The sequence below is a fragment of the Diadema setosum genome, chromosome 15, assembly GCF_964275005.1.
Source record: "Diadema setosum chromosome 15, eeDiaSeto1, whole genome shotgun sequence".
Classification (NCBI taxonomy): Eukaryota; Metazoa; Echinodermata; class Echinoidea; order Diadematoida; family Diadematidae; genus Diadema; species Diadema setosum.
In genome coordinates, this window is record NC_092699.1 from 34651665 (window position 1) to 34678479 (window position 26815).

The 26815-nt window shown below is 38.3% G+C and overlaps 1 protein-coding gene across 1 annotated transcript in view; it reads right to left on the reverse strand.

The window, feature by feature from the left end:
* The window catches only part of LOC140239262 (uncharacterized), a 115531-nt gene that overhangs the window by 19600 nt on the left and 69116 nt on the right, over nt 1–26815 (reverse strand). The window contains exons 3-6 of the mRNA XM_072319139.1: nt 19096–19344; nt 17461–17613; nt 10798–10983; nt 4970–5061 (exon numbers count right to left, since the gene is read on the reverse strand). Coding sequence (XP_072175240.1) covers nt 4970–5061; nt 10798–10983; nt 17461–17613; nt 19096–19344 — 680 coding nt within the window. The remainder of the gene's footprint in view (nt 1–4969; nt 5062–10797; nt 10984–17460; nt 17614–19095; nt 19345–26815) is intronic.

Genomic DNA, 26815 nt, shown 5'->3' on the forward strand with positions numbered 1-26815 from the left:
ATCCAACTTAAATTCTGAGAATTCCCGAGAAGTGGGCACAATTTGCCGCATGAAGCATGATTCTGCCACCTACACGTAAACATGTGTAATTAATAATTTCTGAGCATTAATTTCACTTCCACTATACAATTTGAACTTCCATTTACTGAACTACAAATCCTGACTTTGCCACTGAAAATCAGGCAAATGAATATCATTGTTAGTTTGTTCTTCTCATGGCAAGCTGTGAGGTGGTGTGAGCCATCATACACAAACAAATTGCACACAAAGTATTTCATTATTTTAAGCTACCATAGTACATTTAACATTTATTATTCTAAATCTGAACCCGCTGAGGACGGGCTGATTTTGCTACAACACGCATTTCCCATCTAGACACCTGCCCGAGTATACTCGAGACTTAACCTCAACAGGTTAAGTATGACATCCATTGGCATAATAGCAGGAGCATGCTGTGGTTATGAAATTAAACGCAGTTCTATAAAATTTCAAAGTTTTGTGTCTTTTCCCACGATCATTTTTTTTTTGCAGTTGTCATTTTTATTTGGGAGGGGGGAGCCAGGTGGTGCTCAAGCCACACAATATGCATACAATGTAGCATGCCTAATATATTGTAGGCAAGAAAAGGACACGGGTGGCTGGCCAAATGGAAGACATCTGTGAAAACCATCAATAGATCCGGCTGAGGAGCGCAGTCTACGCATAATGCGGATGACCCCTCGTAACGCATAATGGAGGCTTAGCACACTTCCTGCACTCTATATGCCGCTATTAAACTTTGAGCATGCCGTAGATTTCAAACAAAAATGGAGATTATTATTAGTACAGCATTGTACATTTTAGTAGGCCTACATTGTGGCTCATGTTCATTTCATCATGTAATAAAGCATGCAAATGACGGCATTGAGCTCTTGATGCATTATGTTTGCTTTAAGGACAAGTTCACCTTCATAGACATGTGGGTTGAGTGAATGCAGCAGTATTAGTAGAACACATCAGTGAGAGTTTGAGCAAAATCGGACAATCCGTTAAAAAGTTATGAATTTTTGAAGTTTCTGCTCCGTCACGGCTGGATGAAAAGACTACTATAGCTTGTGATGTCACATGAGTACAACGATATAAAGAAAGAATAAAGAAAATTCAACATATTTCTATTTTTCTCGCATGCAACGTAACAAAAGAACACTCGACTTCTCTCTTTCAGAAGGCAGGGGGAATAATATTACCCTTAACATACGTCAGTAGCAAGTCGAAGAAATGTGCACTTCATTCAAAAAGTAAAGTTTTATGAAATTCTCTTTTTATTTTCCTTATATACAATAGTTGTACGCATGTGACATCATACACTGTAGTAGTCTTTTCTTCCAGCAGTGACTGGGCAGATACTTAAAATATTCGTAACTTTTGAACAGATTGTCCAATTTTCCTCAAACTTTCACTGATGTGTTCTACTAATATTGCTGCATTGTCTCAATCCTTATGTATATGAAGGTGGATTTGTCCTTTAATGACAAATTTGATGTACAATTTTTTTACACTGAAAAAGTTTGTACACATAATTATGATGATTTCAGTGCTTCTCAAACTGTGGGCTGCGAAGCTCTCTCAGGTGGACAATGTCGGCCAAATATGAGTTAAGAAGATTCACATTTAACTAGGCCTCGAAAAAAAAAATGCAGGAGCCAAAGTGGGCCTCGGGTTAGAAAAGGTTGTGAAACACTGATTTAAAGCATGCTGGCAGTGCTGTTGGAGTAGAATCACATAATAATGTACACTTTCTCTGCATTTCCATATATATTGAAGTTTTCATTTAATGACATAGTGTCCATTTCGTGTGATTAATTTTTCGCATTGAGCAGCTCAAAAACATATTCGCTGGTTCTTGAATTCACGCTGCACGGTTATCAACCAATTCAAAATGTGTGGAGAAAATTGTGAAGATATTTTTGTGTGTTTTAGAATTCATGCTGGCCAAAAATCAATGCATCGCAAACATTTGGCATGTGTGTTTACAGAATATCACGGAGTTCCTTTAATGTTCAAATTGACATGAAATATGATGTATGCAAGCAGATTAAACACCTGATAAATAGAATGGAAGAACATTCATCATGTCCGACATGGTTTGATTAATCATCCACATCACAAGTCAAACTAGAAATGTCGCTACTGGACTGGTTATACCCCCGCCAAACAACATTTCATAAGCTTTGGTCAAAACAACATTTCATAAGCTTTGGTCAAAAAACTGAGGAAGTAGCTAAATCTGCAAGATCTTTCCTTGATCTTCTGCCATTAATATGCCGTTACCATGGCAACGTACTTTCGGGTACTGTCGAAAAATGCGTCTTGCACATCTACAACCAAAGGCACACATCTGTGCCAAGTTTTATGGGAATCGGTTGAAAACTGAGGAAGTAGTTCGCGACGCAAGATTTGCAACGGACCGACCGCCCGCCTGACCACCCGACCGCCCGACCGCCCGACCGTCCGCTGATTCCTATATACCCCCTTCAAACTTCGTTTTGCGGGGGTATAAATATATTGATGAAATTTTGTCTGGTCAACTTTGCGACATGAAAGTGATGAAATGTGCTGGTCACCTTTGCAACATGAAAGTGCTAATGACTAGTCATTATAATTCTTTGGTAATGACCAGTCATAGGCAAAACTATGTGCAATGCAAAATTAATGCCTGGTTACATGTATGTACGCTCTCAAGCAATCATACAACATTGTACGATGTGGACCTTGCCTTCAAACATCATCTCATAGTGTACAAATGTAATCAGGACTTTGCATAAAAACTTCCCTAATTATTAAAGCTGGGTCTGATTTTGATGGAATTTCTAACATTTTGTTCATGAATGTTATCCTTAAAAACCTTAATAACACCCTGAGCATTGAGTAGAGTGGCACTTTAGAATGATGTTTCTTTTCTTTAAATAATGACTTTAGATAAATAATATGTTAATGCCACATGAGCATTGAGCAGAGTGGCACTTAGAATGACATTTCTTTTCTTAATAATGTTCAAAATGATGCTAGCGCTATCCGGGGCATTGAGCGAATCAGCTCTTATAGAATGACGACATTGATGTTTGTGTATTACTGATGTTCACTACTGATCTCTTTGAAATGTACAAAGAGATGCAATCAAAAGAAATGACAAATATTATATGCAACACTATGCTTGCAAACAAATTATGATAATGGAATGAAATCAAGTGTTTCCACCAAATGTTTAATGCTCTTTCCAGTTGACTGCATGCCCCATTTGATACCTCTTGTTTGATCCGCCCTGACACGTGCTGCCCGTTACCACAAAATCAAACTGATCTTTGCTGATTTGTTGTAAAAGCATGGAAACCTCAAGAGGCATGATACAATGACATTCTGATTATAAACAGAGATAACGGCAAAAAGTCATGAAGCATCACATTTTATGAAAAAGCAGCTGCGCACCCAATTTTCCTTTCTTTCTTCCAGAGTCTGGGTCTTACCTTCTTCAGAAATAGTGGGACAATACACACAGAACACACCCCATACAATATGAAGCCATGTAACCATACTGCACACAAGTATCATGTTTTACACCACAAGACTGTATGATGTGATAAACCCATAATACCCTTTATAACAACAACATGCAGCCATATTGGGCGCAAGTTTGCAGCAAATCACAAAATGAAACACTCTGCACTTTGACAGGCATTAAAGGGATCGTACAGTTTTGGTTGAGACATAATTTCAGGTTTCTAATATTTTTTGGTGAGATAATGAGAAACCTCTTATGAAATATGTAAGAAAATGTAATTCTGTTAGGAATTCAACGTTTATTTGATGAAAATTGGTTTTGAAATGGCTGAGATATCCAAAAATGAGCGATTCTAATAAAGTGTGGGACCCACACTATATTACAATCGCTTTGTTTTACTTTGTTTTAGTATGTTTCAGTCATTCCAAACCCGATTTTCATCAAATAAACTTTGAACTCCTCTTAAAATGGTATGCTCTGTACTATTTCATAAGTGATTTCTTGGTTTCTCACAAAAAGTTAAAAGCCCAATTCTCATCTCCACCAATACTGTACCATCCCTTTAGTAATAATTGCATGCTACCTACATCCTGATCACCAGTTTTAATATGAAAACTGGTAGATCTTCCTCTGTTTAAACAGATCAGTCTTATGACAGAAAAGACAGCTTTATCATAGATGAAGAAGTTGAAAATGATAAAAATGTTGAATTATGATAATATCCTTGTCCTTGCTTTTGAAATTTGATGCACTGTGACTTTTTTTTCTAATAAATGTTGGCCTGTAATTGCGTATCATCCATGTTGATTTTATGCATACATTGCACATACAAGTGTACATTGTACAATGTAGTTTACATTGTTGTACAAAGGTGTTGATGGTACAAATGTCTACAAGATATCTTCACATGTTCTATACACCACATAAAAAAAGTGTCCTTTTTTCCACCTTACTAAAGCAAAACATTGTTTTTATCATCATTTGTTATTATGTTTAAATTGTATTTTTTTTTTCACAATTCATTGACGATACACTTAAAGTAGAGTCTTATCTTGAAATATTCAGTGGTTGTACATGCTTTATGAGTGGAAAAAGATGAAAATGCTGTAACTGCGAGAAAAACAAATTTATCAAGTAGTCCATCAAAACTGATGAGCCTTTCTGATTAGAGAAATGACATCATTAAAGTTTAATGAATACATATATCAAAATACTCGCTCACTGAAAGAGAAGGAAAGAGGGAGAGGGAGAGAGAGGGGAGGAGGAGGAGGGGGAGGGGGAGGGGAGGAGGAGGAGGGGGAGGGGGAGGGGAGGGGGAGGGAAGGGGGAGGGAGGGATGGGGAAGAGGGGATGAAAGATATAGCGAGGGAGTTGTTTCTAGGGCTTATTGAAAGATAAAATAACTATGACGAATTTGACAAATTGACATACCATGCATAGGGAACCTGGTTGTGCTCAGTCATGATGTAGTAGCTAGCCGATGATGGAAGGGCTCTCATTAATCCAAAATCTCCAATCTTGACCTATTTTATAGTTAGGGGGGAAAGATGGAATTTTATTAACATTTGAGAACACAAGAAAGCAGACTTCCCTACGAATGCAGGAATTTCAGCCACAGTAATGAGGGATCATGTTACAGTAAGACTGCTCAATAGAATCAGATCCTTTGGTATAAATAGCATTGAACGTGTAACACTTATTAATAGCATTGAAAAGAAATGCAAACATACTGTTATCTGCCACTTGAATGTCCCCCCTCCCCCCTTATTCAAGGCTTCTATAATAGTGCATGCCTGAATAAATTTGTGCTTTATAATTTAAGCTATTTGTTCAATTACACACTTGACCATCTCTTATATCATGCCCATATAATTTGGTATTTAAACCTTGAATCACTGAATATGACATACAAATCACTGTCAGGATATTAAAGATGAAGTAGAGATGACCCATTTTGAAAAATTTGTTCAGACATTGAAATCTGATGATACAAGTCAAAATAAAAGGCAATAAACATGAGCTTGATTCCAACTATCATCACAAAGTTTCACTGAGTTTTCAAAAATCACTTTGACCTACCTTGTACAGTAGTTCCTTGCACCCAAAGGGAGCAATCACAATTAGTTTCATACATTTTTTTTTTCCACACACAAACCTGCAAAATGTTATCTTGCAAAGCTGTGGATACCAAGGAAATGCCTATTCCAAATATCATTCTATAAATAAAAGTGATGACACATTCCAAAGTTCATTAGTTATCAGAATTTGGAGGAATCTGCATTTTGATACTGATGCCGCAAACCATATATTCTATATCCACACTTCACTGTTCAGCCAGAAGTATGACTGAAATGGCTATTTTGAGGTACAGGTATTTGTGTGATGCCAAGTTGTACAATTTCCTGACATCAAACAATTATCTATTAAACATCTAATGGAATTCAGCATGCATCAATTAGTCTAAATTTGCTGTAATGCACCTGGGGTAATCTATTTAAAGAGATGCAACATACCCTTTAAAGGTGTGATTTCACGGAACACGCGAACGATTTGCGAAGGACGCGAATGGCAGGCAAAATCCGGCATTCGTATTTTAGTCTGCAATAGATCGCCAAATGAATGTGAGGGTTCCGGAAGCATCGTCAACTGTTCGTGAATGTCGTTTTTGCTTCGGCCAGAATTTTAAAAAAATTTGAAGTTTTTTGCGAACCTTTTCCGCACACTTGGTCGTGGTTTGCTCGTGATTTGTTCTCGAAAGTGTCTTTAAAGCCTCGTCATATGCGTAAGACCTTCGCAAGACAAGCGCGATGTTCGCAAAATCTTTGTGAAACCCCAAACAGACCCCGAAACTTGTCTCGCATATGTTTCGCGAAATCTGCGAAGTTTTCGCGATCATTTTTACGACGTAACCGCAAACCGTTCACGTACCTTTTGAGACATTCTCATGAACGTTTAGCGCATGTTTGGGGGATGTATGACCTACGTTTTCTCCAAATCAAAATCATAGCATACATCTAAACATCAAGCAATTATTAACAAATATTCAGTAAGACAAAAGAAATTAAAGACTAGCAAAGAGAAAGAAATGTTTGATGTCCAAAAAAAATCGCAGAATACACTTAAAATTAATCTAAAGTATGCCAAAATTACATTTGGAACTAGAGATTATGTGATGGAGAAACTGAAAAAAAAATCAAATGCTTTGTATACTAGTGGAGATAGATCCTAAGAAAAAAACTCTAGGCACACACACAATGGAGAAATGAGAGAAAAAGAAAGGAGAAATACAGGAAAGAAAGAAAAAAAAAACTTCAGCTCAAGACAGCTCCCACCTCTCCTTAGGTTCATTTTCTCCCATGATTAGTGAAAAATTTGCGTTGTTCGTATTTCCGTCGCGCCTTCTTCGTGTACGCAACATGCTGTACTTTAGCAATGATACACACGACATTCGCACATACGTCGTGAGAACTTCGCACAAACTGCGCAAGAATGGTTTTCGGCTTCATTGTCGGAACACAATTCGGAGAAAAACTTTTCCGAATGTTGGATTTTGTCATTCGCGTCCTTCGCACATTGTTCGCGTGCTCCGTGAAATCACATCTTAAAGGACTCTTTATTCTATCCATCAAGTTAACTTGAATGAAGGGGGAAAACAAACAAGCTACCAAACAGAAGACATTGTAAAAGCCTGAATTTAAAAAAAAAAAAAATATGTAACTTGAAAATCAAAATCAAACTACGCAGATTATTGAAACTTCAAAGCTTCACATGCTTCAAGAAAAACTGATATCAGTCACAACATACTACACACAGAAGCACTGTGAGACACTGAGTTTATTCCTTCCACTAATATGCACAATTCATGTGACTGATATTAATGTACATTGTATGAGAAAATATAAAAGATAGAAATTGTAAGTTTCTATTCATAGCTTTCTATTGGTACTCAATACAAGATGAAAACTCAATGAAATTCACTGTTCAGTGTGTACATTTCCACTAGAAATACATGGTATGTAGTAAAAATAACAAGAATAGGGAAGTCATGTGACATGTGACTCACTCATCTCATTACACTTGGGAGGTGTTTGTTTTTAAAAGTAATTTGAGCTTACGAAATGAGGAAACTTTATTAGCTCTGCTACTAAATGTTATCTTCACATAAAATCTTATGCAGAAACAGGAAGACTTGTAACAGGCCTAATGAGTGTAAGGCAACATCCGTCTTTTTTTTTGTCACGTGTGCGTGTTGCGTCATACCACAACCGCCACACGTCATGTGCAGGCATTATACCCCCCTCTCCCCAAGCAACAAAGGCACTGCCGATGACACTGCAGAATGGGAAAAGATGGGGTCAGCGTTGAGGTTAAAGACTCTGAAATCCTTTTAAATCTGGCTGCAAGACCTACTTTCGAGATGTCGGCCTAAAAGGACTGAACTGCATCTGACACTTTGTAATACATCAGTCAATGGACTGGGGTTTCCCCAGTTCCCCCATGAGTCACCCACCTGTTGACTGGTGTCAATGCTAGTGTCAATCCCATCATTCATAGCACCCCACACTACAATGAATGTACACAAGTGTGAACTGCCCCCCTGCCACTTGAGCTATTTTTATGCTTACCTTTCTACCTCTCAATGCTACAGCCATACTCCAGTCACTATATAATCACTGCTTCCTTTTCTTTCTTTCCTACTTTCTTTTTCCCTTCTTTCCTGCCTTTCTTTTCTATTGTTTTTTTTTTTTTCATTTTTACAACAGTCTCACTTTTTGTAATGATCTGTAAAGTCATGTGTATTGAGGGAGGGGTCTAGTGGACATTCATCTTTGAAAAATACAATGTAGACTGCAGTGAATTTCAAACTTCCTCTTTTTACTTTGTGCTGGCCAGCAGGCTTAATTCAAGAAAATGTCAAAACTTTTCTGACTGAGCTGAGTGATGATGGTCAATTGCACTAAAAATTACAGAACTTCTCAAATCTACATGATTATCAAGAGAAACTATATGAAAACGTATTGCCATACTAATGAATAAACTAATATGTAATGATCTATTTTGACACTACAGGGAAACATGTCTCGAGTATGGCAGATCACAGATCTTCACATTTTACAAAGTTTCATAGTGCATGTACATTACATAAACTATAAAGGATTCTGGACCACACAGCTGACATTCATCAAATTGGACACACTGTGTCTTATTATTATTAAAACACATCACAATGGTCAAAATTCAAGGCTTACAATTGTATTCTATGTGTTGCATGCACTGACACTGCATACATGCAGTGTCACAGTCATTACAAACACATTGTGCTGTCATAAGAGGGCTGAAACCTGCTCCTACAAAAAGCAACATTTATTATTTTAAAAAAAAATCCAAACACAGGTCTTTTTTTTTTCAGTTCAATTTCAAATTACTTAAATTGTATTTCTCAATGTTCATATTTTCCCATGTGAACCCCAATGGCAAATCAACTCACAATATTCATAATTCAAATTCAAATGAAGGTCTGGAGGTGTTTTTGGATCACAATTCTGGGAAATTATGGTGAGGTTTCCTTGCGGATATTGGTTGACCTCGGTTAAATGCTTTTCTTGTTGTAGATGGCAGATCTACAATGTACGTACTGTACTGTGACTTTTCATGTACTCCCTCACTCAAACCCCTCACTCTTTAAAATACAGGAAGGCCATTTTGATATCATATGATTGGGATTAGGCAGGTCATGTACATTGTGTCCATATTCACTTACAGTTTGATAGTCCGGGACTTAATTGTACGTGCCAAGAAAGCCACAGGAGCAAATGTGCTGATTGGCAGGTAATGCCTAGCAACGAAGGTTACAAAGTAACCTTGTGCTACATGAGAAAGTTAGGGGAGAATATCATATAACTATTGGGATATATATATCAAAAAAGGGGAAAAAAAGATGTGCAACAAAAATCCTGGCAACAGACCACTGACTCTTTTGGAAACTGCTGCGAATATTATGCAAATTATGGCAGTAAAACCTTTAAGGAGAGAAAGCAGCATTCTTTTATTGCAGAGGAAGTATGCAAACAGGGATACATGTAGTAACCTGCAATGTACAACACCATGGTAAGGAGAAAAAGCAGCATTCTATACAGCGTGGTCCTCATTGCAAATAGGGGCAGTTATCTACCTCATGGACCTACTACACATGGACATTAATCGTATCGTTAATTAATTCATGCACCTACGCGTATACATCTCAAAAGCGCCACAAAGACATTTTTAACATGCTGCACTGCTTTGATCCCTATGATCGTCACCGCCAGTAAGCCGGGAGAAGAACGAGACGGAGATTCGAGAAATCTAAAACTATTATGCGCAGAAGAAAATAACTCACAAAAATCAAGTAAAGTGAATGTGCAGCTGTGGATGTTAGCAAATCATGCCTCAAACAATTTCGCTTGGGAGAAGCAGGCAGTTTTTAAAAGAAAGCTAACATTTTGGCAGAATGATTGTCATTTGTGATCTCAGCCCTTCACTTTTCTCCAGCTTATTCCAGAGCAAAAAGGGACTGTAATGGTAGAGAACAGGTATATCTTGCAACTAGGCAAGGTCTTATGCGTGTGCGAAAATGTGCGAATCAGCAATTATCCATCTTTTGACACAAAATTTGCCATGTTCTCAGGTTTTGCTGCTCCTCATCATCTGTATCTATTCAAAGACAATTTCCATCTGAAAAAGGCACATCAGCGACACACCGCAATGAGGGAAATGGTTCTTTTGTTAATGACAATGCACGATTGCACAATCGCCATTATCCAAGCACCTGAATGTACTCATAATCAGGTGGTGGTGGTGATGATGGGATCAAAGGAAGACCTCCGTTCACAGTCCCTATTATGTAGTAGGTCCATGCCTACCTTCAGGGAGAAAAAGTAACATTCTGTACAATTTGGTATTAGTTTAGTACACACACAAAAACACAAAGCCCTGGACATTCCCAACCAACAATATTCTACCAGCCAACATTCTCTACAGTACAGTACGATTGTGCTTTGGTGTACTGTAAAACATGATATATTATATTCGCGGCATGAAATTTTTGCGAATTGGAGCCGACAGCCTCTTTTGTGGCATGAAATTTTCGCGAATTGCCACTGGTGTGCAACGCATACAGTGTAGATAAGAACTTTCGCATGCATTTTATTTTCGCAAATCTTGGTGCTCGCGAAATTCGCAAAATTAAATATATGCAAACATTCCTCGTTTCACAGTACCCTTTGCATGGAAGCCAGAAGAATGTTCCTCGCGGCCAGGTCGCGGTGGATGAAGCGCTTGAATTCCAGGTAGCTCATGCCCGCTGCGATCTGCACGGCGTAGTCGCTCAGGGTGGAGACGAGGAACTTGCTGGCGTCCTCTCGTAACCTGTCCACGACAGCTCCCAGGGGGGCTAGCTCCGTCACCTGGGAGACGACATGGCAACAGAATGTTTTAATACTCCATCGCATGATACTAACTTGCCAAATAGACATTATTACCATTTGCAGATGAAACAAAAATCCAGCTTTACTGCTTTAAAATAGTTCTACAATGTATGTGAGTTTACAGGGATACAAACAGCCAATGTAAAAATGTTTATCAGAAGAAACAATGTTAAGCACTCTTAAATACAAAATGTAAACAATAGTTTTATCAAATTGTTTCTAGAATAAACCTGTCTACGGTTATGGTTCATTGATAAAAAATAGTGACATTTCCCTTGCATATTCCAGGCTTTTTATTGCACAATTTTTATATTGTAGGATGTTTTGTGATAAAACTGATGTCTGCACATATGCATCAAATGTGATTTGATAACCCGAACATACAATGTATTTTACAGTATACATTTGTATAAATCACTGCTCCCAATGGTGAACAAATTATCTTTAGATGGCAGTATCCATTTTATACTGGTCACGGCCACATTTTCTTTCACGATCCTTACACCTGTAACTAACAGCTCTCGATCAAAACTCTGCAATACAGAGTAGTTTTTTTCTATGTTTTCATGATACTAGTAATCACATATTTTTTGTTATTTTTTCAAAGAACCTGTCAAAGTGACCCAGGTGAACAAATCCTGAGTCTCCTGCAATTTCAATATAGCCAAAGGAAAAAAAAATCCCAGAATTATGCAATGAACTCTACATGTATGCCTGGGTTCTTTTTCTTGTTCTTTTTAACTTGCCATAGTCAGGATATTTGATAGTGGGATGGCAGAAAACCAGAGTTTATAATAGTGGTGAGAAATACCAAAACCCAGTACAATATATGTATAGTTATTTTGGCATTAAATGATTGCTTGAATTCTGAACATCATACTTTAGAATTTTAACACTATAATGATTGTAATAATACCAAACTACCAAGAACTCATCCCCATACTGCTAGTGGAAATGCTTTTTATCGTACTTTATAAATGTAGCAGTCATACCAAGCTGCACAAGTCTTATCACAGAATGTAAAAAGTCTTGTAGTCTACTAATATTCATGATTTATGATGCATAGGTGTACAATGTAGTTCAACAGCTGCCACGGTTCACAGCCTGTCACATTGAATATCAAGATCAGTGTTCTAATACCTTGACCCACAACAGCTATACTTTGTGGGTGCTGATCCAGAAAGGCCGCAGCAGTAATGCAATGAGACCTATTGATGTGGTGCACAAAGTACTCTGTATAGTGATTTCTTTCTTTTCTTGTCTCATTTTGTGTATGGGTACACCTCTCTTTATCCTGATTTAGACTTGGTTCCTTTTGTTACTCAATAATTCATTCCTGCAAACTCTTGTCATTCTCCTATTGTGTCTGATAAAGCTGAACTTTAACATTGTATTTTCCTGAGGTTGAAAGAGAAACTAGACTAGAAATGTCACTATGGCGACTGATGCCTCCGCCATAATGCATGATTCCCCCAATAGGTGTATGGTACAATGTCTTCACAATGTGTTATGACAGTTTCACAAAACTGACAAAATATTGAAATGACAGGTTTGTCAGAAATATCTTGAATGTTCACTTTCCTTGAACTAGGTTTGCTATAATTGTCTAAGAATGCAGGTACCTGTATTTGGGGAATTGAGAACTTTTACTTGACTTCTGACCTACCCTTTTATAAGTTTATGCATTGAGTAATTTTCAAGGTATGAAGAAAGAGTGTAATTACAGTATAAAATATATACATATTTGCATTTAAACCTGACCTTTGACCCTTAACCTTTGACCTTCTGGCTGGAAATTTCTCAGAGAATCTCCATTAGGGAATACATGTATATATCAAGTTTTAGTTTTAAAAATAATAATGTAAGCATTGCATATACTAGTATATGAGGGAAATAGTAACATTTTGAGGAGTTGACCTTGACCTTTGACCCCCTGACTAGTGACCCATGACCCCTACATTCCCTAGAAAATCCCTGCCAGTCAGTACATGTGTATGTACCAAGTTCCATGAAGATACATTGAACCATTTGCAAGAAAAGTGAAATTGTAACATATTTATCTAACCTTTGACCTTTTGACCTTTGACCTTATGACATGAAACTCTCTCTGGAGAATCTTTATGCAGTAGTACATGTCTACAATAAGTTTCAAGATAATACCTTCGGGCATTGCATGGATATGGGGAAATAGCAATGTTTTTAGCATTTGACCTTGACCTTATGACCTTTGACCTCTTGCCAATGTCACTAAAATCTACTCAACTAATTGCCCCATCATACATCATCCTTGGACCAAGTTTGGTGAAAGCTGCTTCATCCAGTTTAGAGTTATCACGTAAACAGATAAATTTTAGGATTTGACGTTGATCTTTGACCTTTGACCTCTGTCCAATTTCACTCAAAACCTAATCAAGTAATTGTCCCATCATACATCATCCTCAGACAAATTTTGGTGAAATTTGCTGAATCCAGTCTTGAGTTATCGCGTAAACAGATACAATTTAATGATTTGACCTTGACCTTTGACCTTTGGCCGATTCCACCCAAAATCTAATCAATTAATTGCCCCATCATACTTTATACTTGGACCAAGTTTGGTAAAATTCCAGTCAATATTACTCAAGTTATCGCGTAAACGAATGCGGACGGACGTACGGACGGACGGACAACCCGAAAACATAATGCCTCCGGCACCACTTCGTGGCGGAGGCATAAAAAAAAAGGATTACAGGCTGGAACCAAACAGATTTTTTTTTTTTTTTCTGTGCCTTCTCTTGGGTCGGAAATACTTTTCCCCAAGAAGATTTCACATGAAACACCCACATGAAATACAGATATTTACATATTGTAAAAGCAAAGTAGCAATAATCTGCAGAGGAGATACATACGTAACCATAAGCAATGATAACTATGCCAATCTTATAAAATTGTTCTCCATTAACAGAAAATCCTTAACCAGTATCAAAGACATGTTCACAACCAAGGAAGACTATTTTATGACATCAGCTTGGAACACATATTTTTTTTTTTTTTTTTTTTATTCAGAATGTTTGTTCTGGATACTCCCACACAATCCTTGTGTATGCTCACATGAAGTAATCTGAAACTTCCAGAATTGTTGAACCTGTATGTGATTGACTAATAAAAATACAGTGTTATGTACCAACCAATATAGGGACAATTAACAGTCTGGAAGAGGGGATATGACCTATACTAAAACTCAGTGTCCTGATTCACTTGGACTCTCTTTCTTTCCCCTTTGTAGATTGTTATTCTACGCCATGCAAAGAAAAGAATTAGCTGTGATATTTCAGTCAAACAGAATGGTCTATTTTATCAAAATCAGACATAAAAGAAGAAATCATTATTGGTATATATTGTATGGAATTTAAAGTTTTCTGTATTTTGCATGAATCAGCTATGCACAGCAGAACAAGAATGAAAATACACAGCAAATTTTGCAACACTTCATTTTTCTAGCTCATAATGAAAGAGTATTAAAAGTGACCTGCCCGTACAGTTCGTACCTCTTGCAGAAAGAAATGCTTCTATCCTTGACATACATTGTATGTCAGCAACAAGTCAAAGAAATGTATACTTTTCATTCATTTTTAATGAATCTTTGAAAATTCTCCTTTTATATTGTTGTTTAGCGGTGATGTCACAAACCATTGCAGTCTTCTCATGCAGCTATGCTGGCACCGGAATCTTAAAAATTCAAAACTTCTAAATATAGAAGCTGTATTGTTCGAATTTCTTCAAACTTTTCTGATGTGTTCTCAAATATTGCTGCATTCACTCAATCCACATGTTGAATACATTCTTGGGGAAATTTCCCCTTTATTCAGGGATGGTATAGTATTGGTGGAGATGAGGATTGGGCTTATAACTTTTTGCGAGATACCAAGGAAACCACTTATAAAATAGCATGGAACATACCAATCTCACTAAGAGGACTTCACAGTTTATTTGATGGAAATGGGTTTTGGAATGGCTGAAACATCCAAAAACAAAGTAAAACAAAGCGATCATAATAAGAGGTGGGTCCCATCTTTTATTTAGATTGCCCTTTTTGGATAGCTTAGTCATTTCAAAACCGATCTTCATCAAATAAACATTTAATTCCTCTTGAAATTACATGTTTCATCTTTTACAAGGGGTTTCTCATCATCTAACAAAAAAAAAACAAAAAAACAAAAACAAAAAAAAACAGAAACCTGAAATTAGGTCTCAACCAAAACTGTACGATCCCTTTAAAGGGTGTGTACAGTTCTGGTTGAGGTGAGGATTTGTAGCTTTTAATGTTTTGCGAGATATTCAGAAACCACTCTATGAGATGTCAAAGAGCATGCAATTCTAAGGGGTATCAAAAGTTTATTTGATGAAAATCGGTTTTGAAGTGGCCGAGATATCCAAAAACAAGGTGATACAAAGAGATCCTAATAAAAGCGTGGCCTGTCGCCTTTTATTATTATCATCATTTTTTGGGGATATCTCAGCCATTTAAAAACCAATTTTTATCAAATAAACGTTGAATCCTTCTTAAAATTACATGCTCCTTCACTAAAGAGGTTTCTCATTATCTCACTTAGATAGGAATGTTTAAAACATGAATCCCCACCTCAACCAGTACTGTACAGCCCCTTTAAGGTAAAGAAAAAAAAAGCATTGACTCTATATGACTTCCTGAGGTGAAACACACTCCTTCCTTCTGCCGGATCCAACAGTCAAGTGGACAGGGAGGAAACCACAAACTTCCTACAACTAGGCTACCCAGCCCTATCCCCCGTACCAGCTCCAGCCCTATCCCCCGTACCAGCTCCAGCCCTTGACGATATTCTGTTTCACTTTTGGCATTTGTGAATGCCAGCCAGCACGCACATCAAAAGTCATGCTCTCTTTGTCTACACGTATCTTATCTTTTACTCCATAAACCAGGCAAACACATGATTCATTAACAGTAGCTGGATGGATCATGGCAATTACACACTCAACATATTATGCTCTCTGTCTCGCTGCGGTTTTACCCTGTTTACACAATCACACGTTCCTCTTTGCATTGTAAATGTTGACAATAACTGCATCTAAATGTACTTGTAGAGTGTCTTTAAATATATTAGTAAAGAGAGGAGTATCTATTGAAGTAGCAGAAGTCTGTTTTGATAGAAATAACACGGAAAGAGGAAACGACGGTGACAAATGTGATCCGTGTGTGTCTGTGAAAGTGGAAATGCCATGTGGGCGGGAAGCTGAACACTGAAACAAATGTGCATTATATTCAAACCATTTCCAAGACATGCTTGATTTGTATTTGATTGACACTACTTTAATAAACACTGCACTCACTGGTTCAGGTCAATAAACTATATGAATGAAGTGCATGTGTGCTGAATTACTGTACATGGCATATTTCAATCTTTTCTTTTGTTTATTTGCTTTTAAAGAGAAACTTGATGTCATAATTCCAGACATCAAACATGATGCAAATACTGTAGACAAGAAGTTTTGTGAGCATTTTAATTTTGCCATTCTTGGCTCTCGCGAAATACACGACACAAATACACGACACAAAATGCATGCAAATATTCCTTGTTTAACAGTATAATACCTGATGTGACATCACTGCTTGCAATATCATAACTTCCAGCCTTACTACATAAGTCATGTGACTGCTTTATGACCAATCAGGGACCAACATTAATGTAGACCACTTAAAATAATATTGCATACAGTGGTGACACAACATTTGCTGCTGCAATAATTGCTCCAGTTTTAGTTTCTCCAAGGACTAAGGGTTAGGGTTATGGTTGTATTGGGTTTAAGGTTTAGTTTGATGTGAGGATTATGATTAGGGCTTGGGTTATGTTTGTGGTTAGAAATGATGTTTGGCTTCTAGTGCACAGCTATTTCATGGCAGCAATTGTCACAGGAGCAAATGTCATGTAACTATATACAGTTACTTACTTTGAACAGGTGAGTAATGGTTATATTAAAGGACAAGTTATTGCTCAGTCACTGCTGGATGAGAAGACTACTGAAGCTTGTGATGTCACATGTGTACAACGATACAAAAAAAAAAAATGTCACATACGTGTAATAAAAGAACAGTTGGCTTGCCTCTTTCAGAAGGCAGGGGGAATAATATTATCCTTAACATACACCAGTGACAAGTTGAGGAAATATGTACTTTTCTCATAAAGTGAAATTTTGTGGAATTCACTTTACTCATTTATTTTCCCTTATATTGTCCTACACGTGTGACAGCATACACTTTAGTTGTCTTCTCATCCAGCAGTGACCGCGCAGTTAATTTAAAAATTCATAACTTTTGAATGGATTGTCCAATTTTCCCCAAACTCTTTACTGATGTGTCCTACTACAAAAATAGTACTGTTGCATTCACTCAATCCACATGTATACATGAAGGTAAACTTGTCCTTTAAAGCAGAGACTCACCATCATGAGAGGGGTGGAGAGGACCACCCCAAAGAGGCGGACAAGGTGAGGGTGGTCCAGGAGGTGCATGGCATTCACCTCATTGACAAAGTCCTCAAAGAATCCCGGCTGGTTCACCATGTCGCTGCGCAGGCATTTTACCGCGACCTCCACCTGTAGTGTGCCATGAAGAGACACGAGGGAGAAATGAGACGCCATGATGCAGATGTCTTTAATACAATTCCCATTTCATGTGATAAACATGCTTGAGTCAAGAGACACTGAGGCATGATTAAAGGGACTGTACAGTTCTGGTTGAGGTGAGGATTTAGCTTTTAACGTTTTGCGAGATATTCAGAAACCACTCTAAGGCCCGAATTCACGATGGTGGTACAAATGGAACCATGGTTTAAACCATGGACAAAAACCATGGAGCGCCAAGTGTCGCATTGAATATTTCATTACGAAATTGGTCATTTCGTCGACAAAATGACGGTTTCATTAATGAAATTATCATTTCGTGGAAGAAATGTTCATTTAGTTACAAAATGTTGTCATTTCGTTACAAAATAATCATTTAATCGACGAAATGACTGATTTCGTAACGAAATGTTCCCTGCGACACTTGGCGCTCCATGGTTTTTGTCCACGGTTTAAACCATGGTTTCATTTGTACCACCTTCGTGAATTCGGGCCTATGAGATGTCAAAGAGCATGCAATTCTAAGGAGTATCAAAAGTTTATTTGATGAAAATCGGTTTTGAAATGGCTGAGTTATCCAAAAACAAGGTGAAACAAAGAGATCCTAATACAATGTAAGAGTTGTTGTTCTTTTGGATTGTGGAGCTCTCTGCTGGGTGGGCAATTTGCTCCAAAAAATATAATTTATTCAGATATGCCTTAAATTAATTATAAAAACCTAGAATACTTTAGATTATTTACAAAAAAACCTAATTACATTTATTTTTATATTTACAATGATGTATATACATCGGAAGGAAAGGGGACAGGGTTCCGGAAATGATGTCATCTGCCTACTCCTGCATCGAGAGAAATGCAGGGTAAGAGGCGTGGCCTGTTGCCTTTTATTGTTATCACTTTTTTGGATATCTCGGCCATTTGAAAACCAATTTTCCTCAAATAAACGTTAAATCCTTCTTAAAATTACATGCTCTTTTCATATTTCATAAGAGGTTTCTCATTATCTCACTTAGGAATGTTAAAAACCTGAATCCCCACCTCAACCAGTACTGTACAGTCCCTTTTAATAATGCAGGCCTACTTGTATTCAGGCAAACAGAAAATGCATCAAGTATGCAGAAATACATGTACTTGTATACGTAATACTGTCTCAAAGAAGACAAAGTCATAGAAATAGAAACAAAAAATGTTAACAAATTAAAAGGTGAAACAGAAATCTGACTCTGGCTCTTTTTATTGATTCCTGATATAAAGACAAAGGTTTCAAAATCCATCTCTTTATGTTGAAGTAGAAGAAAATGCATCGTAACCGAAATATAGACAGGTAATGACACACTTTCACTGCCATCTTTTACTGTTTTTCTACATGGTTCAGAATAAGACTTGTGACACATGATTCTGCGGCTGTATCGACACTTGATGAACTTTGCAGAATGGGCGACTAGGAAATCTTACCTTCGTGCCGCGCGGCGTTTTCCAATCGCCTTTCCTGACGACGCCAAACGAGCCGTCGCCGAGCTTCTCGTGGAGGGTGAGTTCCGCCTCGCTGATCAGACATGTCAGCGACTGCACCGTCTGTTTTGTCCCCTTGGCAGCGACACCACTGCCGCTGCTGGCCGTGCCCCCCAGCTCACCCTGGGACGCTACTGAATTCATGCTTCTGCCACGATTCAGCGTTCCATCTGCCTTCCCACGATTAAGAACCTGCAGCAGAAGATGAAATTTGAAGAAGAAAAAAATCTCATGAGCATCAATTGTATTTAGATAGCATAATTATATTGTTTACACATGAATGCAAGTTTGGTAATATGGGGGGGGGGGGGTGGTGGACAGACACACATCATATGTACAGAATAGGTAATCACATACACAGGTTTCCACAAAAAAGATAATTTCTTCCTGGAATACTAACTGTACATCGTATCATTTCTTTCACAGCTCTACCGTCAGCTAGGAAAAGCTGTACCAATGAACGATGCCAATATGACGCAAAGCAAATTTTCTTGGGACTTGCAAGGATAATGTACTACAAACATGTCTTGACTGAATCAACATTGTATAGGGTCTATCAGCACTCAATGACAACAAAGTTGGACTGTTATTCTGGACACAACAATAAATCAAAAGATTGTCTATATGCATGGGGAACAACTGGGAGAATATGAAAAACAACAACAACAACAACAACAAACAATTGTAATGTACATGTGGCTGGTGGTCTGGCTACCTGCCTTTGCACCTCCCCCCTCTCCCCTCCCCCCCCCCCCCAAAAAAAAAAAAATAAATAAAAATGAACATTGCAACTGCAAAACGAAGTTGATGCAAATGAACTTTTATGACATGATCATACCTCCTTGCATTGCTTAATAGATATAAAAACAGCATCAATAGAATAATTTGGGAAAAATGGGAAACCATTTAATACCAGTTCATCAACCTGTTGACTGAACATATTCATTTATTCCATTTGAGGGTGAATAACTGCACTCAGAGGCTAAAAAATACATGTAGATTTGGGGAATAAAGGGAGAACAATCACACACACATACACACACACACACACACACACACAAAGATGTTGAAAGGGAAAATAATGTACTTTATCCATACCCCTTAATATAACTGAGTACAGTGGCTGAGTGCAAATGTGTAATGCATGTTATGAACTACAAGATCTGGGCCCTGTTTTATCAAAAGATAAAATCGATTTTAAATTTCCTTACCACACAGTCTGCCAGTTGAAATCAACTTTACAATCAATATTAAGTCTTCATAAAAACAGGGCCCTATTATATGCATCAAAAGCACAATAACATCATGACATATATTTTGTACTTAAATGTATTCTGCATTCTATTTACCAATCATCACTAAGGATCTCTGAACATTCGAGCGTCAACCTGGGTATCACACCATAGTTACCTTTACATTTCAATACTTTATTTACAATTTGTAAAAAACGAAACCAAAACCAAAACACTAGCCAAACTAGAATAAATCACAGAAGACAGTAGGCCATTGTTAAAAGTTCACTGACTGATCTTTACAAAGCAGACTTTGGACTATGTCAGTGAACTACATGGGATACCACAAAGCACATTCAATCAATAGATTGCATTATTGGCAGGTGCCTCATTCTAATCATGTCTAGATGACATCTAGATAGTTTCACAAAACTGAAAGCAAAATTACTTCCTAGATGGTGGAAAAACCCTCCAACAGTATACAAAGCAGTTGCCGACATTTGTAGCAAATGTACTGCATGGAATATTCCAATTGATGCATCTGAACACTAGATAATAATAACAGTAATAATAATAATAATAATGATAACAGTGATAATAATAATAACAATAATAATAGTAGTAGTAGTAATAATAATAATAATAATAATAATAGTAACGATAATAATAACGTTAGATTTCAAGATCCCTGGGTATATACCATAGTATCTGATAAGATGCTGCAAAAAATATGAGGGAAAAAAAACACACCAAAAAACACTTGAATCAGAATAGTCCATGCTGTATACTGTATTGTTACTTACACGATTTGCTGTACATAAACTTTAAGACACCAAAGGTTGCTAATTATCACATTACGGTCCAGTCAAGCTCCTTGCTTATTAATATTCGCACAATTCCCTTCTTGATGATCAATGCACTCCAAGGTTTCATGGACTGTATCCAGGTAGAGTAATATTGTAATTTCAGATGACGGCCTAACATCTGGTCCTACATCAAACACACACAAAAGTGCCCCGACATCTCACTGCACACCTCCATATGTCGAGGACTGGGGCAAGATGGAAAAAGTGACTGTTTGGTTTCCGACTCAAGATGGGGTGCAAGCACTCCACTCCATACTTTCAACCTTAGTGACTGGACATCGGCCAAGACATGTTATGCAACGATGTACATAGGAGAGAAAATTGCAGTGTGTGTACAACTATATCTCATCGCTATATGTATTATCTGCAACTGGTGGAAGTCTCATTCCAGTGGTGACCTGTCTTCATTTGACAAATGAAATCAAAGAAGCATGGTAAATACAAAACACCCTACTGTGGATTTCATTCATTTGAATACGAATGCAATTTTAACCCGCTGAGGACGAGTCCTCGGTATACATACTCGGGCAGGTGTCTATGGGAAATATGTGTTATAGCAAAAATCAGTCCGTCCTCAATGTGTTAAGGAAAAAAAAAATCGAAAAAATGTGATAACGAAACCACAGTATGCTACACAGCATACCTTCCACTGCCCACATCAATACCACCCCTACTGCCAACACAACCACAAGCTCCAAGAGTGGGTGCATTCTTTTCTCTTCCTTCCTCCCTTTCCAATAAACCACAACAAAAATTAAAAGGAGCGAATGAATGAAATCAGTCCAGTTCATTGATTTTGTTGGCATTATACACTGGTCTTGTATAACACACATAATCTGTTCATTCAACATAAGTTGGTAAATGGCAAATCTGTCACAGCAGCCCTTGCCAGGTGATTGTAGGATACAAAGTGTATTGCATTATGCAATACATCAAAAAACAAACAAAAAGTCACCAGACATGGATTTCTAGTTTAGGGTAGATTTAAAAGAGCAGACTCTAAGCTTTAAAATGATGTATGACTCAATTTGAATGGACTCTCCTACAAAACCTACAAAATCTAAATATTGGAAAGAAATCACATACTATTGAAAAGTGTGAACTGGGAAAAGAGGCTCTGAAGAACAGGGTCTATTCAAGCACTTTTAACTTTTACCAAGCCGTGCTACCTGTGCGATCAGTGCCTTAAGTTATAGGACAAAAAACAGGATGTAAACCACCATAGCAACAACAATGAAGGGATTATTAGATTAAGCTGAAATTTAGCATGCTCTATCAACACATTCTGTCCATGATTAATGTCAACTTTCAAAGCAGTAGCATTACCGTTTCAAAAGTTAAAGAGTTGAAAGTGAAGAGTGTACGAAGGATTTTCAAGAAATACAAGGAAAAGTAGAAATTACGAGGTGCGTAATATATGTCCCCGCCGGAAGTAGCATTTTGTAGCAAAATGTGCAATATAGGTAAAAAATCAAGGTCATAGGTCAAAGAAGTCAAAGGTCAAAATTCTGTGTAAAAGTTTTGAAGCCCTCACCTAGTGCCATCACATAAAGCAAACGGAATCGAAATCGGGTTAGAAATGGCGAAGGAGTAGCATTTTGTAGCCAATGTACAATACAGGTCAAAAATCAAGGTCAAAGGTCAAAGAAGGCAAAGGTCAAAATTCTGTGTAAAGTTTTGAAGCCCTCACCTAGTGCCATCACATAAAGCAAACGGAATCGAAATCGGGTTAGAAATGGCGAAGGAGTAGCATTTTGTAGCCAATGTACAATACAGGTCAAAAATCAAGGTCAAAGGTCAAAGAAGGCAAAGGTCAAAATTCTGTATAAAAGTTTTGAAGCCCTCACCTAGTGCCATCACATAAAGCAAACGGAATCGAAATCGGGTTAGAAATGGCGAAGGAGTAGCATTTTGTAGCAAAATGTACAATATAGGTAAAAAATCAAGGACAAAGGTCAAAGAAGTCAAAGGTCAAAATTCTGTGTAGAAGCTTTGAAGCCCTCACCTAGTGCCATCACATAAAGCAAACAGAATCGAAATCGGGTTAGAAATGGCGAAGGAGTAGCATTTTGTAGCAAAATGTACAATATAGGTCAAAGGTCAAGGTCAAAGGTCACAACTGAAATTCTGTGTAGAAGTTTCAAAGGTCCCATGTAGTGCTATCATATAAAGCAAACAGAATCAAAATTGGCTCATAAATGACAGAGAAGTAGTAAATTTAACATTTTGATCACACACGGACGCACACACGGACGGACGCACGGACGGACGCACGGACGGAAGACCTCACGGTGATATGCTTGTGTGTCTACCCCTTTGTTCTCCCTTTTGTTATAATAGACACACAAGCAAAAATTTTAGCCACACAAGCCTGACGGAATAAAGGCCATCTATTGTGCACTATTGTTCTCCTAGCCACACAAGCATACTCTCGTTAGCACGGACGGACGCACGGACGGACGCACAGACACACACATGTACGGAGCCCGTTTCATAGTCCCCTGCTCGAACTCGTGCGGCGGGGACAAAAAAGGGGTCTCTATTAAAGACGTATAAACTATCTGACCACACTTCTCTACCAAAAAAAGGTTGTAGAAAACTGCTGAAAACCCACTTTCCCATTCATGTTATGATTCCAAACTCAAGAATAATGTACAAGAGCAGCTCTTTCAGAAAATATGGAAAACCCCAAACTGACTTGGTTTACCCCGTTTTCACCTTTTGTGAGTCCTCACATAAAATCAAGGGGTGCAACTTTTCGTATCCGGCAATTACCCCCAGAGGGCAATTACCCCCCACCCCCCAGGCTAAATACTGGTTAGTGGTAAGGTTAGAGTAAAGATTAGGGTTAGGGTTAGGTTTAAGGTTAGGAGTTGGGGTTAGGGTTAGAATTAGGTTCAGGATTAGGATTAGGATTTGGGCCAGGGGAACGGTCCAGGGGGCGATTTTTTTTTCCGTAACCCTAACGCGTCGAAATTGCCAATTATGGCACTTGAGCACAGACTATCAGTGTACTAGTTGGTAATGGTTGCGATACTTGTGTTGCTTTCTTGTATACAGTACCATGGTCGTCTGCTAACCACAGAATCAGATTAGAATGTGAGAATGGCACGCCGCCTTGTGAACTGTCGTAACAATGGCTTTGTGTGTGTGTGTGTGTGTGTGTGTGTGTGTGTGTGTGTGTGTGTGTGTGCGTGTTTCCACTTCGCCATCGGCATCGCGTTCTGCTTTGCCGTCTGCTTACACTACCTGGTATTCCTGTGGTTTTGTTCGCCGTCTGCTGACACTTTTCCTTTGTCTCGCAAGAAATATCATTTATAAAGCGCTTATAACAATGTTTCTAAGCGCTGAGCGTTTCGATGAAAACATTAGACAAGAGACCCGCGGGTCACGCGCTCACCTGAGTTTCGCAATTTCACCTTCCATGCATTCTTGCACACTCTTACCTGAGAACATTGGAAACTTAGGTCTGCATATGGATCCCCCTCAACTCCCGGGGGGGGGGGGGGGGGGGGGTGGGCAGCCCTGGATTTGCAATGAACAAACTTGGAACTAAAGTCATCAATGTACAAACTCATGGTATTAACATTGCTTTATCATTTCTGGTTCTAGAGCAGATTTTGAATATTCCTTAATGTGGGGGGGGGGGGTGGGACCCCTAGGGGCCCCTCAAGAGGGACATGGCGCCCATTTGAAGGAATTGAGATTCTATAACCATAGGGATGCATCATGCTACCTGCTAAGTTTGGTCAAATTCATCATGAGGTTTTCAAGAAGAAGATGAACATGTACAATTCAGGCTCCATTACAACTGTACGACTTCTCCCCATCCCTCTCCTGGGTCCCAAGGGGGGGGGGGGGGCACCCCTGATTTTGCCAACCCCATGAACAAACTTGAGACTACAGTCATCAATGTACTAACTCATAGTATCATCTAAGCCCTATCACTTCTGGTTCTAGAGAAGATTTTTAAAGGTTCCTTGATTTTAGGGGTTTGGGCCCCTTGGGGACCCCCCAGGTGGGCCATGGTGCCCATTTGAACAAATTGAGATACTATCCCCCTAGGGATGCTAACTACCAAGTTTGGTGAAAATCAGACATGGCGATCTCAAGGTAAAGATGAAAATGCACAATTTAGGCCCCATTTGGACCCCTTCCCACCCCCCTCCCCTGAGTCCCAAGGGGGGCACCCCTGATTCCCCCATGAACAAACTTGAAACTACAGTCATCAATGTACTTACTCATAGTATCAATTAAGCCCTATCACTTCTGGTTCTAGAGAAGAAGATTTTTAAAGATTCCTTAATTTTAGTGTGTTTGGGCCCCCCTGGGGCCCCCCAGGTGGGCCATGGTGCCCATTTGAAGAAATTGAGATCCTATCCCCCTAGCGATGCTACCTGCCAAGTTTGGTGAAAATCGGTCACGGGGTTCTCAAGAAGAAGATGAAAATGTAAAAAGTTTACGCACGACGGACGACGCACGACGGACGACGCACGACGGACGACGCACGACGCACGACGCACGACGGACGCCGGACGAAGAGCGATCGCAATAGCTCACTTGAGCCTTCGGCTCAGGTGAGCTAAAAAGAGAAATTCAGTCATGGAGTACAAATTGTTGTTAAGATGCAAACTTAGAGTTTTCATCAATATCTTGCAAAAGTAAATTGGAAATTAAGCTTGAAATGAATTATGATATAAGTATTATATAGGCCTATATAGGCTTACAACTGCAGCAATTGCTATTGTTAACATTGATCATGTTTATTAAGCCACGCAGAATCAGATTCGAAGTGGGCATTAGGTCTGATTGGGTAACACGAATACACTACTTGGTTAATTTGGGTTTATACTTCTCCAACCTCACGATGATTGTGCTTTAAAAAAAAATGATTCAGAAAGGCGTAGTAGGCTCCTTTTTAGTTCAGGTTCATGCTAGATCAAGATATATGATTAAATTCTCATGCACTAACATCCAAGACGAAGATGGGGGAGAGTAATCGTCGATTTCGATCAATAAAATCTTTATATTATATTAATTCAATCAGCTTTATAAAGGCATTTTGAAACAGCATTTATAAAGCAAACAGCAACTCATTTTCATTTAAAATTCTAATATCACGTACGGTTTAAATTGATCTCAATATGAATATATAGGTCTATATTTTTTGATGTTCACTTTATCATTGCCAACCCTATAGTTCTCCTCATCAAATACCTCGTTACCTCTATCAAAACGACCATCAGTGAAGGAAACCCAAACCCAAAGAGAAATGTGGATTGAGTGAAAGCAGCAACATTAGTAAAACACATCAGTGACAGTTAAAGGAAAATCGCATATTGTAAAAGATGCAAAAGTTATGCATTTTTAACGCTTTGATGTTGGTACAACTGGATAAGGGGATACTTGAGTTCATGATATCATGTGTGGACAACAACATAAAGAAAATATAAAGAAAATCATAAAAACATGTTTTCACTTTTCTTGCGTAATGAGAGAACATTTGACTATAAAAACCGCTTTCAGAAAGTAGGGGGAATGATTACTGCCTTTAAAGGCATAGTT